Genomic DNA, 13,602 nt, shown 5'->3' on the forward strand with positions numbered 1-13,602 from the left:
TTGGACAATGTAGGGACCAAAACGTCCCCTTCATTGGGGTTTTGACAATGTAGCGGCTGAAACTCCCCCTTCATTGGGGCTTTCACAATATAGGGGCCGAAAATCCTCCTTTATCAGGACTTGGGGAATGTAGGGGCCAAAACTTCCCTTCATTGGGGCTTGGATGATGTAGGGACAAAGACTCGTCATTTATCAGAGATTGGACAATGCAGGGAAAAATCCCCATTCATCACATCTTGGACAATGAAGGGGTCAAATCACCTATCTTCATCAGGGGCTTGAACAATGTAGGAACCGTGACTCTCCATTTATCGGGGGTTGGACAATGTAAGGGTCAAAACTCCCCCTTCATTAGGGCTTGGACAACGTACGGATGAAAAATCTCTCTCCGTCAGGGCATTGGACATTGTAGAGGACGACCCCCCCCCCCTTCACCAGGGCTTAAACAGTATAGGGGCAAAAATCCCCCTTTATCAGGGCTCTCACATTGTAGGGTCCAAAAATTCCCCTATTCATCATGGCTTGGACTACATAGGGGTCTGAGACTCCCCCATTTATCTTGGCTTGGACAGTGTAGGAGCCAAAACTTTCGCTTCGTAAGGGATTGGGCAATAAAGGGACACCCCACCCCCAAAAGGGTTTGGATAATGTAGGATCCAAAAACCTCCCCTAATCAGGGCTTAGACACTGTAGGGGCCAAAGCTCTCCCTTCATCGAGGCTTGGACAATGTAGGGGCCAAAACTCCCCCTTCATCAGGTCTTGGACAATGTAGGGGCAAAACCTCTCTTCATCAGGGCATGGACAGTATAGGGACCATAACCCCCCCCCCCCCCCTAAATAGGGCTTTGGCAATGTCTGGTCCAAAACTCCCCCTTCATCAGAGCTTGAACAATGTAGGAGCCAAAACACCTTTCTTTACCAGGGACTTGGACAATGTCAGGACCGAGAATTCAATTTTTTTGGGGCTTGGACAATGTAGGGACCAAAACACTTCTCTTCGCCAGTGACTTGGACAATATCAGGATTGAGAACTCCATTTTATTGGGGCTTGGACAATTTAGGGGCCAAAACTCCCCCTATATCAGGCTTTGGACACTGTCGAGTTAAAACCCCTCTTCATCAGCGCTTTGATGTGGTAGGGGCCAAAACGTCCCCTCATCGGAGCTTAGACAATGTAGGAGCCAAAACCCCTCTTCATCAGGGCTTGGACGATGTAGGGGCCAAAACTTCCCCTCATCGGAGCTTAGACAATGTAGGAGCCAAAACCCCTCTTCATCAGGGCTTGGACGTGGTAGGGGCCAAAACTTCCCCTCATCTGAGCTTAGACAATGTAGGAGCCAAAACCCCTCTTCATCAGGGCTTGGACGATGTAGGGGCCAAAACTTCCCCTCATCGGAGCTTAGACAATGTAGGAGCCAAAACCCCTCTTCATCAGGGCTTGGACGATGTAGGGGCCAAAACTTCCCCTCATCGGAGCTTGGATAATGTAGGAGCCAAAACCCCTCTTCATCAGGGCTTGGACGTGGTAGGGGCCAAAACTTCCCCTCATCTGAGCTTAGACAATGTAGGAGCCAAAACCCCTCTTCATCTCAGGGCTTGGACGATGTAGGGGCCAAAACTTCCCCTCATCGGAGCTTAGACAATGTAGGAGCCAAAACCCCTCTTCATCAGGGCTTGGACGGTGTAGGGGCCAAAACTTCCCCTCATCGGAGCTTAGACAATGTAGGAGCCAAAACCCCTCTTCATCAGGGCTTGGACGGTGTAGGGGCCAAAACTTCCCCTCATCGGAGCTTAGACAATGTAGGAGACAAAACCCCTCTTCATCGGGGCTTGGACGATGTAGGGGCCAAAACTTCCCCTCATCTGAGTTTAGACAATGTAGGAGCCAAAACCCCTCTTCATCAGGGCTTGGACGATGTAGGGGCCAAAACTTCCCCTCATCGGAGCTTAGACAATGTAGGAGCCAAAACCCCTCTTCATCAGGGCTTGGACGTGGTAGGGGCCAAAACTTCCCCTCATCGGAGCTTAGACAATGTAGGAGCCAAAACCCCTCTTCATCAGGGCTTGGACGATGTAGGGGCCAAAACTTCCCCTCATCGGAGCTTGGATAATGTAGGAGTCAAAACTCCCTACTCACCAGGGCTATGAACAATGTAGGGGCCAAAAAAAAACGTTGTCAGGAATTGGACAATATAGGGGCCATAACTTCCCCCCTAAACAGGACTTTGACAATGTAGGGGCCACAATTCTCCCTTCACCAGATCTACAATGTAACAAAAAGGTGTCTATTGAACTTTCTGCTCCCTATAACAACCAATTAGATCCCAGCATGCATATTTCCAGGGTAAGTTAACAAATTAAACTGAGAATATAATGGGTTGATTTGGGCTTGCTCACTATCATTCGTTCAGCATTCTAGACTTGGAACCCTCGGTGTAAATGACGGAACGGTTATGCCCGAGGTGACTGTAATCGGGTCTATAGATAGAAACTGACATCGAACACCTGGACTGGGGGGAGCCGACCAAATATTCTATATAGAGGCTGCCAACAACAAAAACACCATGCGGGTAAACACGGCCAGGGCATGTTGGGACCTACAAATCCCAGGCAGCTCAATGGCGCCCCCTTCTTCTATTAGGTTAAAAGAGGAATATCATCTATCTGCACATTTACTATATGGCCAAAAGTATGTGAATTGCAAATGATTTTCCTCTCCATCTAATCTCATTCTTAGTGGAGTCGCATTGTAACTCCATGTTTTGTTTCGCAGACATGTGACCTCATCGGGTTCTCTGGCTCGGCTCCACCTTCTATTATCAGGCGTCCCTAATTCGAGTCTGTACTCCGCAGATAACAGCCCCCTCTCCAACTATACATCTCCGGGGAAGTGCCGAGCCAGGACAGGGAGGCTCAGCGTTTCATAAAGCCCTTTTTCTGCTGACTTCCAGCAACGATCATAATTCCAGCAAATTATTGCTGGTGGGCTGAGATCTGCACCGCGCTCCGTCCCATCACCGGGGGAGGGGCTGTGCCAAGCCAGAGCCGCAAGACAGCTCACTATGCAGCTTATGGTGGCACATGTAACATCCCCCCCCCCCCCGAGTTAAATCGGATCTCCGGCCTTCCCTTTAGTCTTGCACAGTTGTACCGGCTCCTCTCCTGGACTGAAATGAGCTTCTCACAATGTGCATTAGAAGCTGAAAACCGAAACAGATTAAGCTACCTCATACTGGCTAGAGGAAGCCCAGCATCATCTACCGTATTTACCGCGTATACCGCGCACCCCTAAAGTGGCCCCCAATCCTGTGGAGAAAAAGTTTTTTGTTTTTTTGTACTTACAGTTTTGGTGTCTTGCGCGGCGTCCATCGGCGGCCTTGTCGGGCGTCCTTCTGCGGCTTCGGGTGTCCTCTTCGGCGGGTCCGGCGTCCTTCTGCGGCGGGTCCGGCGTCCTTCTGCGGCGGGTCCGGTGTCCTCTTCGGCGAGTCCGGTGTCCTCTTCGGCGGGTCCGGTGTCCTCTTGGGCGGGTCCGGCGTCCTTCTGCGGCGTCCTCGCGTCCTTCCCGCCAATCTTCGGGCAGGCTCGGCAACTGTCGCGCTGACGTCCTGTACGTACAGGACGTCAGTGCGAGAGGCGCCAAGACTGCCCGAAGATTCACGAGTGTACTGCGCTCGGTATATGCCGGCGCAGTGTTCAAACTCGTGGCGGGAAAGCGAGTATCGGCGTATATCGCGCACCCACGATTTTGCCCTGATTTTCAGGGCAAAATAGTGCGCGGTATACGCCGAAAAATACGGTAGTTATTTCCTCCCCAGCCTGACTGTCCCTGGCCCATCTCTTTTATTCATAGGATTTGGGTTCTTTTAACCATGGAGTCTCGGCATCACATATGGGCAGTCTGCATGTAAATACAGCCTGCCTAGGAACCCCCCCTCCAGACTGACATCCATCCATCATGGCATTTTGATATTTGCATAACCCCTCCCACTTCTTGTATCAGGACTGAGGGCTCTTGAGAGGAGTACTGAGGGAGGGGCCTGTGATGTTTTCAGAAAGCTATGTAAAGCCCCCTGCTGGCCCCTCCCACCAGTCATGATCAGCCTGCATTGCATAGAGAAGCAGGCAGTGATGCCATCACTAGATCTAATTATAGTGAAATTGGAAAGGTTTTATTTAAAAATGTCAGCATGCTGATGAAGGGGGAGGGAGGAACCAGGGAATGCAAAATATAAGCAGATTAAACTTCTATCCTCTCTTAAATCAGAGTCCTCATCAGAGTCCCCCTTACATCAGGGTCCCCATCAGCGTAGCTTGAAGCTTGTGGGCTCCGATGCAAAAGTTGACCTGGCCCCTGGGCTATTCTCACCCTGTGCTCCTCTCCATTCAGGAAATGGCTCACAGCTTGTCCCCATCAGACTCTCTGCCTACATCGGGGTCCCCCTCAAACACTCTGCCTACATCAGGGTCCCCATCCGACACTCTGCCTACATCGAGGTCCCCATCAGACACACACTCTGCCTACATCGGGGTCCCCATTTGGCACTCTGCCTACATCGAGGTCCCCCGCAGACACTCTGCCTACATCAGGGTCCCCCGCAGACACTCTGCCTACATCAGGGTCCCCCGCAGACACTCTGCCTACATCAGGGTCCCCCGCAGACACTCTGCCTACATCAGGGTCCCCCGCAGACACTCTGCCTACATCAGGGTCCCCCGCAGACACTCTGCCTACATCAGGGTCCCCCGCAGACACTCTGCCTACATCAGGGTCCCCCGCAGACGCTCTGCCTACATCAGGGTCCCCATCCGACACTCTGCCTACATCGGGGTCCCCCTCAGACTCTCTGCCTACATCAGGGTCCCCCTCAGACTCTCTGCCTACATCAGGGTCCCCCTCAGACTCTCTGCCTACATCAGGGTCCCCCTCAGACACTCTGCCTACATCAGGGTCCCCCTCAAACACTCTGCCTACATCAGGGTCCCCATCAGACACTCTGCCTACATCGAGGTCCCCATCAGACACACACTCTGCCTACATCGGGGTCCCCATTTGGCACTCTGCCTACATCGAGGTCCCCATCAGACACACACTCTGCCTACATCGGGGTCCCCATTTGGCACTCTGCCTACATCGAGGTCCCCCGCAGACACTCTGCCTACATCAGGGTCCCCCGCAGACACTCTGCCTACATCAGGGTCCCCCGCAGACACTCTGCCTACATCAGGGTCCCCCGCAGACACTCTGCCTACATCAGGGTCCCCCGCAGACACTCTGCCTACATCAGGGTCCCCCGCAGACACTCTGCCTACATCAGGGTCCCCCGCAGACGCTCTGCCTACATCAGGGTCCCCCGCAGACTCTCTGCCTACATCAGGGTCCCCCTCAGACTCTCTGCCTACATCAGGGTCCCCCTCAAACACTCTGCCTACATCAGGGTCCCCCTCAAACACTCTGCCTAGATCAGGGTCCCCCGCAGACACTCTGCCTACATCAGGGTCCCCCGCAGACGCTCTGCCTACATCAGGGTCCCCATCCGACACTCTGCCTACATCAGGGTCCCCCTCAGACTCTCTGCCTACATCAGGGTCCCCCTCAGACTCTCTGCCTACATCAGGGTCCCCCTCAAACACTCTGCCTACATCAGGGTCCCCCTCAAACACTCTGCCTACATCAGGGTCCCCATCAGACACACACTCTGCCTACATCGGGGTCCCCATTTGGCACTCTGCCTACATCGAGGTCCCCCGCAGACACTCTGCCTACATCAGGGTCCCCCGCAGACACTCTGCCTACATCAGGGTCCCCCGCAGACACTCTGCCTACATCAGGGTCCCCCGCAGACACTCTGTCTACATCAGGGTCCCCCGCGGACACTCTGTCTACATCAGGGTCCCCCGCAGACACTCTGCCTACATCAGGGTCCCCCGCAGACACTCTGCCTACATCGGGGTCCCCCGCAGACACTCTGCCTACATCGGGGTCCCCCGCAGACACTCTGCCTACATCGGGGTCCCCATCCGACACTCTGCCTACATCAGGGTCCCCATCAGACACCCTGCCTACATCGGGGCCCCCATCAGACACCCTGCCTACATCGGGGCCCCCATCAGACACCCTGCCTACATCGGGGCACCCACCAGACACCCTGCCTACATCGGGATCCCCATCAGAGCCCCTCTTACAATAAAGTCCCCATCAGACTCTGCTTGAGGTCCACATGCAGTCCAGTGCGTTTTTTTTTCTGCATCAAAAAGGCATGGAAAGTAGGTTATATGGTTTTCAATGGCATTGTTCACACCAGTGCATTCCAGTTTATTTGAGCAGAAAATCGCAATAAAGTCACACAACAAAACGCACGAATGGTGCATTTCCATTTGTTTCTGTGGGAATAAAAATGCACCAAAAATGCTCAAATCTGCCCGATTCAAGCTACAAAAAAGCTCCAGAACTTTCTTGTGCTTCAGGCGATGTGGCGTGGAGATGTGAACCAGCTCCATAGAGAATATATTTTTTTTTTTCTCCTCCAGTGTTTTGGAGCTTCGAGGGGTGAATTGACCCTAACTGGCTTTTGCAGCAAAGGAGCACACACACGTAAGGGCGACGCATTTCAAAAAACAACAAAGAAAAATTCCCAGCTCAATCTACCAACCAGCCTGCAACAAACCTGAATTGTCCTGTCTAATAGGGCACATTAAAACCAGGGATTTAGTTTGCACACATTTGCAAATATATGCGTAAGCTGCAGAGGCCGTGACACGGCACCCCCGAGTACTGCAGTCCTAACTCTACATTTTGAGAGTCTCCAAAGTTGGAGCACATATATAATAATGCATAGATTACAGGCCAGTGTAGTTCTTAGTGTCCTCCACTAGGGTGCCTAAACCTCACCCACAAGCATGCAGTGTTAATCTAAAGGTGAGTTCAGCAGACTGAGACAAAGTTTCCCAAAGGCAAAGTCCTCTTCTATAGGCAAGCTCCCCCAAAATGGAAATCTCAGTTTTAAGTTGAGAAATGTGTCTGTTTTTTATATAGTGACCCAATATTGGGGCAGGTCATTGTCCCTGTGCCCCCCCCCCCCCCCCCCACTCACCGATTGGCTCTGAGGATGGGGACGCCAAGTAACCGTGGCTTTGTCTTGCAGGTGGATGGACTTTTCATCATCGGCTGGATGTACCTACCTCCTCACGATCCACACGTGGACGAACCCATGAGGCTGAAACCTGTATTCCGGATCCACCTAATGGAGAAGAAAACCGCCACTGTGGAGTGTATGTACGGCCCCAAGGGGCCACACAATGGGCAGATTCAGGTAAGAGGTTAAAGCGGAGCTCCGCTGAAAAAAAAATCTTAAAAGCCAGCAGCTACAAATACTGCAGCTGCTGACTTTTAATATTCGGACACTTACCTGTCCTGGAGTCCAGCGCCGTCCGCAGCAGAGGAAGAGCGATCGCTCGTCACTATGCTGCCCCCCCCCCCCGCCATCCTCGGTGAGGGAACCAGGAAGTGAAGCGCTCCGGCTTCACTGCCCGGTTCCCTACCGCGCATGCACGAGTCGCGCTGCGCCTGCTGACTGGCTCCTGCTGTGCTCTGGGAGCCGAGTGTTCACAAAACACAACGGGGGGGGGGGGGGGGAACAGGAGGTGGCGTCCTGCCCGCAGACTGTGGCCGGAAGTGGGTGAAAATACCTGCACCCCCCCTTGAAAGGTGTCAAATGTGACACCGGAGGGGGGGAGGGTTCCGATCAGCGGGAGTTCCACTTTAGGGTGGAGCTCCGCTTTAAGGGCAGACCTTTTTTTCTTTTTAGAAGAGAATTTTTTCCATAGAAGGGGAATTTTTGTTATTCAATAGTAAATCATTAAATTTATTGTTTTTATTATTTTTTTTTTTTTCTTAACTGTAAAAAAATTACATTTATTTTTAAGATGACAAAACGAGCTTCCTTTTGGTGGTATTTGCTCACCACTGTGTTTTTTATTGTTTTGCGCTGTAAACAAAAAAAGAGCGACAATTTTGAAAAAAAAAATTTTTTCATCAATTTAGGCCAATACGGATTCTTCTACATATTTTTGGAAAAAAAACGCAATCAGTGTATATTGATTGGTTTGCGCAAAAGTTATAGCGTCTACAAAATAGGGGATATATTTATGGCATTTTTATTATTTTATTTTTTACTAGTAATGGCCGGGATCTGCGGTTAGCGGGACTACGACATTGCGGCGGACAAATTGGACACTTTTTTGGGACCATTGACATTAATACGTCAATCAGAGCTGAAAAAAGCCACTGATTACTGTATAAATGTCACTGGCAGGGAAGGTGTTAACACTAGGGGGCGATCAAGGGGTTAAATGTGTTACTTAGGGAGTGTTTCTAACTGTGGAGGGGCTGGGACTGCCTGGAGGAGGAGGAGACCGATCGCTGTTCCTAATCACTAGGAACAGGAGATCTGTCTTTCCATCCCTTGACAGAAAGGAGATCTGTCTATTTACATTGATAGATCTCTGTCCTGTCTCTGTAAGGAGTGATGGGTCACATGACATTAAAAAAGTATCAGTTATATATATATATATATATATATATATATATATATATATATATAATTAACTTTTTTTTCTGACTACGTTATTATAGAGTTTTTTTTATGGAATTATATTTGGGACAAGGGGTGGACAGGAGGGGAAGCTACCCCGGGTGCAGAGGTTGGGGGTGGTGGGCACCTACACTTCAGATCAGTGGCTAGAAACCAGAAGGCTGTGGCTTCATGTTTGTCTAGAGAGCTACTGCTTGTCACACCGTGCCCCAAGATACCCATTATTTGACACCCCTTCCACCCACAGCTAACACAAAAAACACACCCTGCATGCGCAGCTACCCTCTATCAGCTAGAAAGCAAGCGACGGCCCACGCATGTGCCAAACATGGGCATCTGGAGCAAGGCAGGTGCACCATCCTATGGCATGCGTCTGCTGGGGGGAGGAGGAGGGCGCAGTTTTGCATCCTTACACCAGACACTGTCCCAGTGCTGACTTTAATTTTATCATTTGCCCTGATGAAGGGGGCGTAGATCCCTGAAACATGTTGTCTCTCCTGAAACCTTTCAACTGATTGCTATGGCCTAGTTAGTATAATGTATATATTTGGACTGCTGATGGAGTGGAGCACTCGTACACCTTTTGCTTCACCCATTGTACATACACATGGAACACCGCGATATCTCTACATTGTCAATCAAATCAAACATGATTATCAGCAATTATTGGCATCCTGCGAATTTATTACATGTGTTCCGGCTGCTGCTGACCAATCACTTTGTTGCTACAGATGGTGAAGAAGGACGAGTTCTGTACCAAATGCCTTCAGACCGACTACCACCGGATGTCTGGCGGGCGGCAGGAGGTAAGAGGACCTGTCATCGTTCGGTCAGCGGCCATCCCGCACATTGACGTATTAACGACCTTGCGCTTTTTTATTTTTTGCTGGCAGGAATTTCGCACGTGGCTACGAGACGACTTAGGGAGGACGCTGGACGATATTTTCCACGAACATATGCAGGAGCTCATCCTGATGAAATTCATCTATATCTGCCAATATGAGTAAGTGAGAGGACATTGGGAAAAATTCTTCTTCTTTCTCTTTCCTCCTACTTTCTGTTTTTTTTTTCCCCTCCTTCTTTCTCCTTCCTCCTTCTTTCTCCTTCCTCCTTCTTCCTCCTTCCTCCTTCTTTCTCCTTCCTCATTCTTTCTCCTTCCTCCTTCTTTCTCCTTCCTCCTTCTTCCTCCTTCTTTCTCCTTCCTCCTTCTTCCTTCTTCCTCCTTCCTCCTTCTTTCCTCCTTCTTTCTCCTTCTTTCCTCCTTCTTTCCTCCTTCCTCATTCTTTCTTCTTTCTCATTTCTCCTTTATTCTTTCTCCTTTATTCTTCCTTCTTTCTTCTTCTTTGTCCTTCTTTCTTCTTCTTTGTCATTCTTTCTTCTTTCTCCTTCCTTCTTTCTCCTTTCTTCTTTGTAATAAGATATGGTGTGTGTGTGTGTGTGTAATGCATCCATGTGGAGCCTGAAAAGTACAGTCCACTCTGACTTCCAGGGGGGGGGGCAATTGACCCCCCCTTGCCCTATGGAGCGGACGCCCATGCCTTTAAGTGTTGCAATATGCTGCTAAATGTTGTACCTTCATTAAATGTAACCATATTGCTACACTTTGAGGCGCCTCTCTTTTCTTTTACACTCAGTTGTGACATGACGCTACTTGTTTGCTTGTCTTGCAAAACGCTCTCTAACCAAGTTACTCTCAAACCAAGGTTTTACTGTACAGCTTTGTAAAAACTCCCTCTAGTGGCTGTTTGTATGAAGCTGGGGAAAAAGGTTCAAGTGCACCTGCCAGTAACTTTCCATGTCTCTATGCATACATTTCTGACCCGCATAATATACCGCAACAATATTATTTATCAGAAAAGCTTCACCTCGTCTACCAACGAACGTTCATAAAGGGTGCGGTATACAAGGGGTTAAAGCAAGCAGCAGCCGTAAGCTTGCTATTGATTTGTAGAGACAGCAAAGGGCTTTTTTCATGAAAGTGATCCCATTTATGATTTTAATTTATAGGGCTCACCCTCCCCCGCTGCCGGCATGTGTGGTGCTTCCCAGGCCCTCCCGTTCCTTTGGGGTGCCTCATTTTGTTTATCTTGGTCTTTTGTGTCTCTTTGCAGCAATTGCCTTACTTACCGCCGGATATATCACCCACCTAGCCGGCCGGATGATCTGGTAAAGCCTGGCTTTTTCAAGGGCACATATGGAAGCCACGGCCTGGAGATAGTCATGCTGAGTTTCCATGGGATGACCGCCAAGGCCACAAAAATAACGGTGAGCAGGAGGCGGATGTGTGCGGCACACACAGAGAATATTTAATTTCTTCATGTTTGTATGTTGGTTAGAGGGCACCATATGATATAATTAATAATCTATAATAATAATAATAATAATAATATAAAAATCTAGTATAATTTCCATGTATACAAAATGTATCCTTGCCGGATCTTGGGTCATGCTGGACACAGCGCTTCCACCTTTGCCCAACTTTCTCTAAGCTCTGCTATTTAGAGGTAAGACCCTCCCATTATTTAGCAGTCCAATGCCAAAGCCTGCTGAGGGTACTACATTGGGCTGGTGGGAGAGGCTTGATTTAGGGATGGGCGGTACTTACCTCACAGCCAGGTAAGGGTGGACTCTGATGTAAGTAGGGAGTCTGTTGGGGACCCTGATGTAAGTAGGGAGTCTGTTGGGGACCCTGATGTAAGGAGGGAGTCTGTTGGGGACCCTGATGTAAGTAGGGAGTCTGTTGGGGACCCTGATGTAAGTAGGGAGTCTTTTGGGGACCCGGATGTAAGTAGGGAGTCTTTTGGGGACCCTGATGTAAGTAGGGAGTCTGTTGGGGACCCTGATGTAAGTAGGGAGTCTGTTGGGGACCCGGATGTAAGTAGGGAGTCTTTTGGGGACTCTGATGTAAGTAGGGAGTCTTTTGGGGACTCTGATGTAAGTAGGGAGTCTTTTGGGGACCCTGATGTAAGTAGGGAGTTTTTTGGGGACCCTGATGTAAGGAGGGAGTCTGTTTGGACCCTGATGTAAGGAGAGAGTCTGATTGGGATCCCAATGTTAATGGTGAGTCTGATGGGGACCCTGATGTAAGTAGGGGGTCTACTGAGGAGTAGGGGGTCTGATGGGGAGCAGGGGGTCTGATTGGGCCCTGATGTAAGGTGGACTCTGTTGGGGATCTTGATGTAATGGGGGACACTGATGGGGATCCTGATGTAAGAACGGAGTCTAATGGGGACCATGATGTAAGAAAGGTGTCTAATGGGGACCCTGATATAAGGGAAGCTCTGTTGGGGACCTTGATGTAAGCAGGGAGGCTGATGGAGACCCTGATTTAAGGGGGGAGGTTTTGTTGGGGACCCTAATGTAAGGGGGACTCTGATGGGGATCCTGATGTAAGCAAGGAGTCTAATGGGGACCCTGATATAAGGGAAGCTCTGTTGGGGACCTTGATGTAAGCTGGGAGTCTGATTGGGAGCCTGATATAAGTGGACAGTCTGATGGGGACTTTGAGGTACGAGGGACTGTAATGAAGACCCTAATGTAAGGTAATGCTATCCTGTAAAGGGGACTCTGATGTAAGGGAGGACTCATTCAAATATAACACAGTCAGGCTGGAGAGGAAAGGGCTAGAAGATGCTGTTAGTTCTTCAGACGGGAAATGAGGTGAGCTCTATGTGACTTGCTGCAGCTTCTAATACATATTGTGAGAATCTCGCAGTGTGCAGTGAAATCAGGCATTTCAGTGAGAGGAGCCGGTAAAACTGTGCAACACTAAAGAGAAGGCCAGAGGTCAGATGTAAAGTACATTGTCATCTGTGTAGTGGCCCTATAGTTCATATACATTATGAATGTGTTCCTTTTGTATTCAGGGAGACCCCAATGTCCCAGCTGGACAGCCAACCCTGGAAGTAGACCTGACCCGGCCGATGCGCCTTCCCAGCATAGAGCAGTTACGCAATTTCTCCGAACTGTCGCGACTCGTCTTGGACATCCGGGACCTGATCAGCAGGGAGCAGCGGCTGGCAGGTGGTGTGGAGGATGCTGGAAGCAGCAGCAGGGCGGAACCTGCACAGGCACCATCGCTTGTTGCCAGTGCGGAAGAGAGCGCCGCCAATGGACCAGATGCCAGCGAAAACGGGGAGCAGCAACCTCAAGATCTGCAACAATTTGTCCTCCCGGAGGAGGTGATGGCGCGGAATGGAGAGTACCCCCGCAGCTGTAGAGTTTGGTGAGGGCATGCTCCATACTGAATTGTTTAGCATCAGGATATCATGAATGAGGCCAGGAGGATTGCAAGAGATAAGCAGACATAAATTGGGAGGGATGTGGGAAATGTAGACAGAGGTGAGCTGGCCATTGATCAGGTGGTTGCATGTTCTAACACCTCTTTCATCTTTTTAGACAAATCCAGATAATCCCAAAACATGTATACTTTCATTGCCTGTGTGCCCTTTGGGATGTATTGGAATCACTGATGGTGAGCCAGGTCTTCTCATCCAACATCACTACCTGACCTAACAAATGGGCGAAAAGTGGAGGGTGTTCTGGTCACAAAGGGGGGGCAGCACCATATAAATGGCCATGGTGAGGGTCAACGCTATATTCATGGCCATGGCGAGGATCAACTCTGTATTCATGGCCATGGCAAGGGTCAACTCTATATTCATGGCCATGGCAAGGGTCAACTCTATATTGATAGCCATGATGAGGGTCAACTATATTAATGGCCCTGGTGAGAATTTACTCTATATTAACCCCTTGTCGCTGGCCTGCTCAAATATGCAGCCTCTCTGCACCTGGTCCTTAGCGCAGAGGGTGCGGCATTGGCGTGAATTGCTGCTAATACACCTTTGCTGAGACCGCGTGCGCTGTGTGCTCCCAGCACCGTCGCCTAACCAAAAGCTCCCGATCACTTGCTGCGATCGGGAGTTTTCGGACCACGTGACCTACGCAAAAGCCAATCACAGCAGTCACGTGATCTTAAGCTGTGCCCCGTCTCCCGGGAACATAATA

The 13,602-nt window shown here is 50.0% G+C and overlaps 1 protein-coding gene across 2 annotated transcripts in view; it reads left to right on the forward strand.

Annotated features, from left to right (window-relative positions):
• The window catches only part of FBXO31 (F-box protein 31), a 31,151-nt gene that overhangs the window by 14,013 nt on the left and 3,536 nt on the right, over positions 1-13,602 (forward strand). For both annotated transcript variants that reach the window (XM_040329390.1, XM_040329391.1), the window contains 5 exons: positions 7,144-7,311; positions 9,324-9,398; positions 9,486-9,595; positions 10,704-10,857; positions 12,459-12,817. In XM_040329390.1, coding sequence (XP_040185324.1) covers positions 7,144-7,311; positions 9,324-9,398; positions 9,486-9,595; positions 10,704-10,857; positions 12,459-12,817 — 866 coding nt within the window. The remainder of the gene's footprint in view (positions 1-7,143; positions 7,312-9,323; positions 9,399-9,485; positions 9,596-10,703; positions 10,858-12,458; positions 12,818-13,602) is intronic.

The sequence above is a fragment of the Rana temporaria genome, chromosome 11 (genome assembly GCF_905171775.1).
Source record: "Rana temporaria chromosome 11, aRanTem1.1, whole genome shotgun sequence".
NCBI lineage: Eukaryota > Metazoa > Chordata > Amphibia > Anura > Ranidae > Rana > Rana temporaria.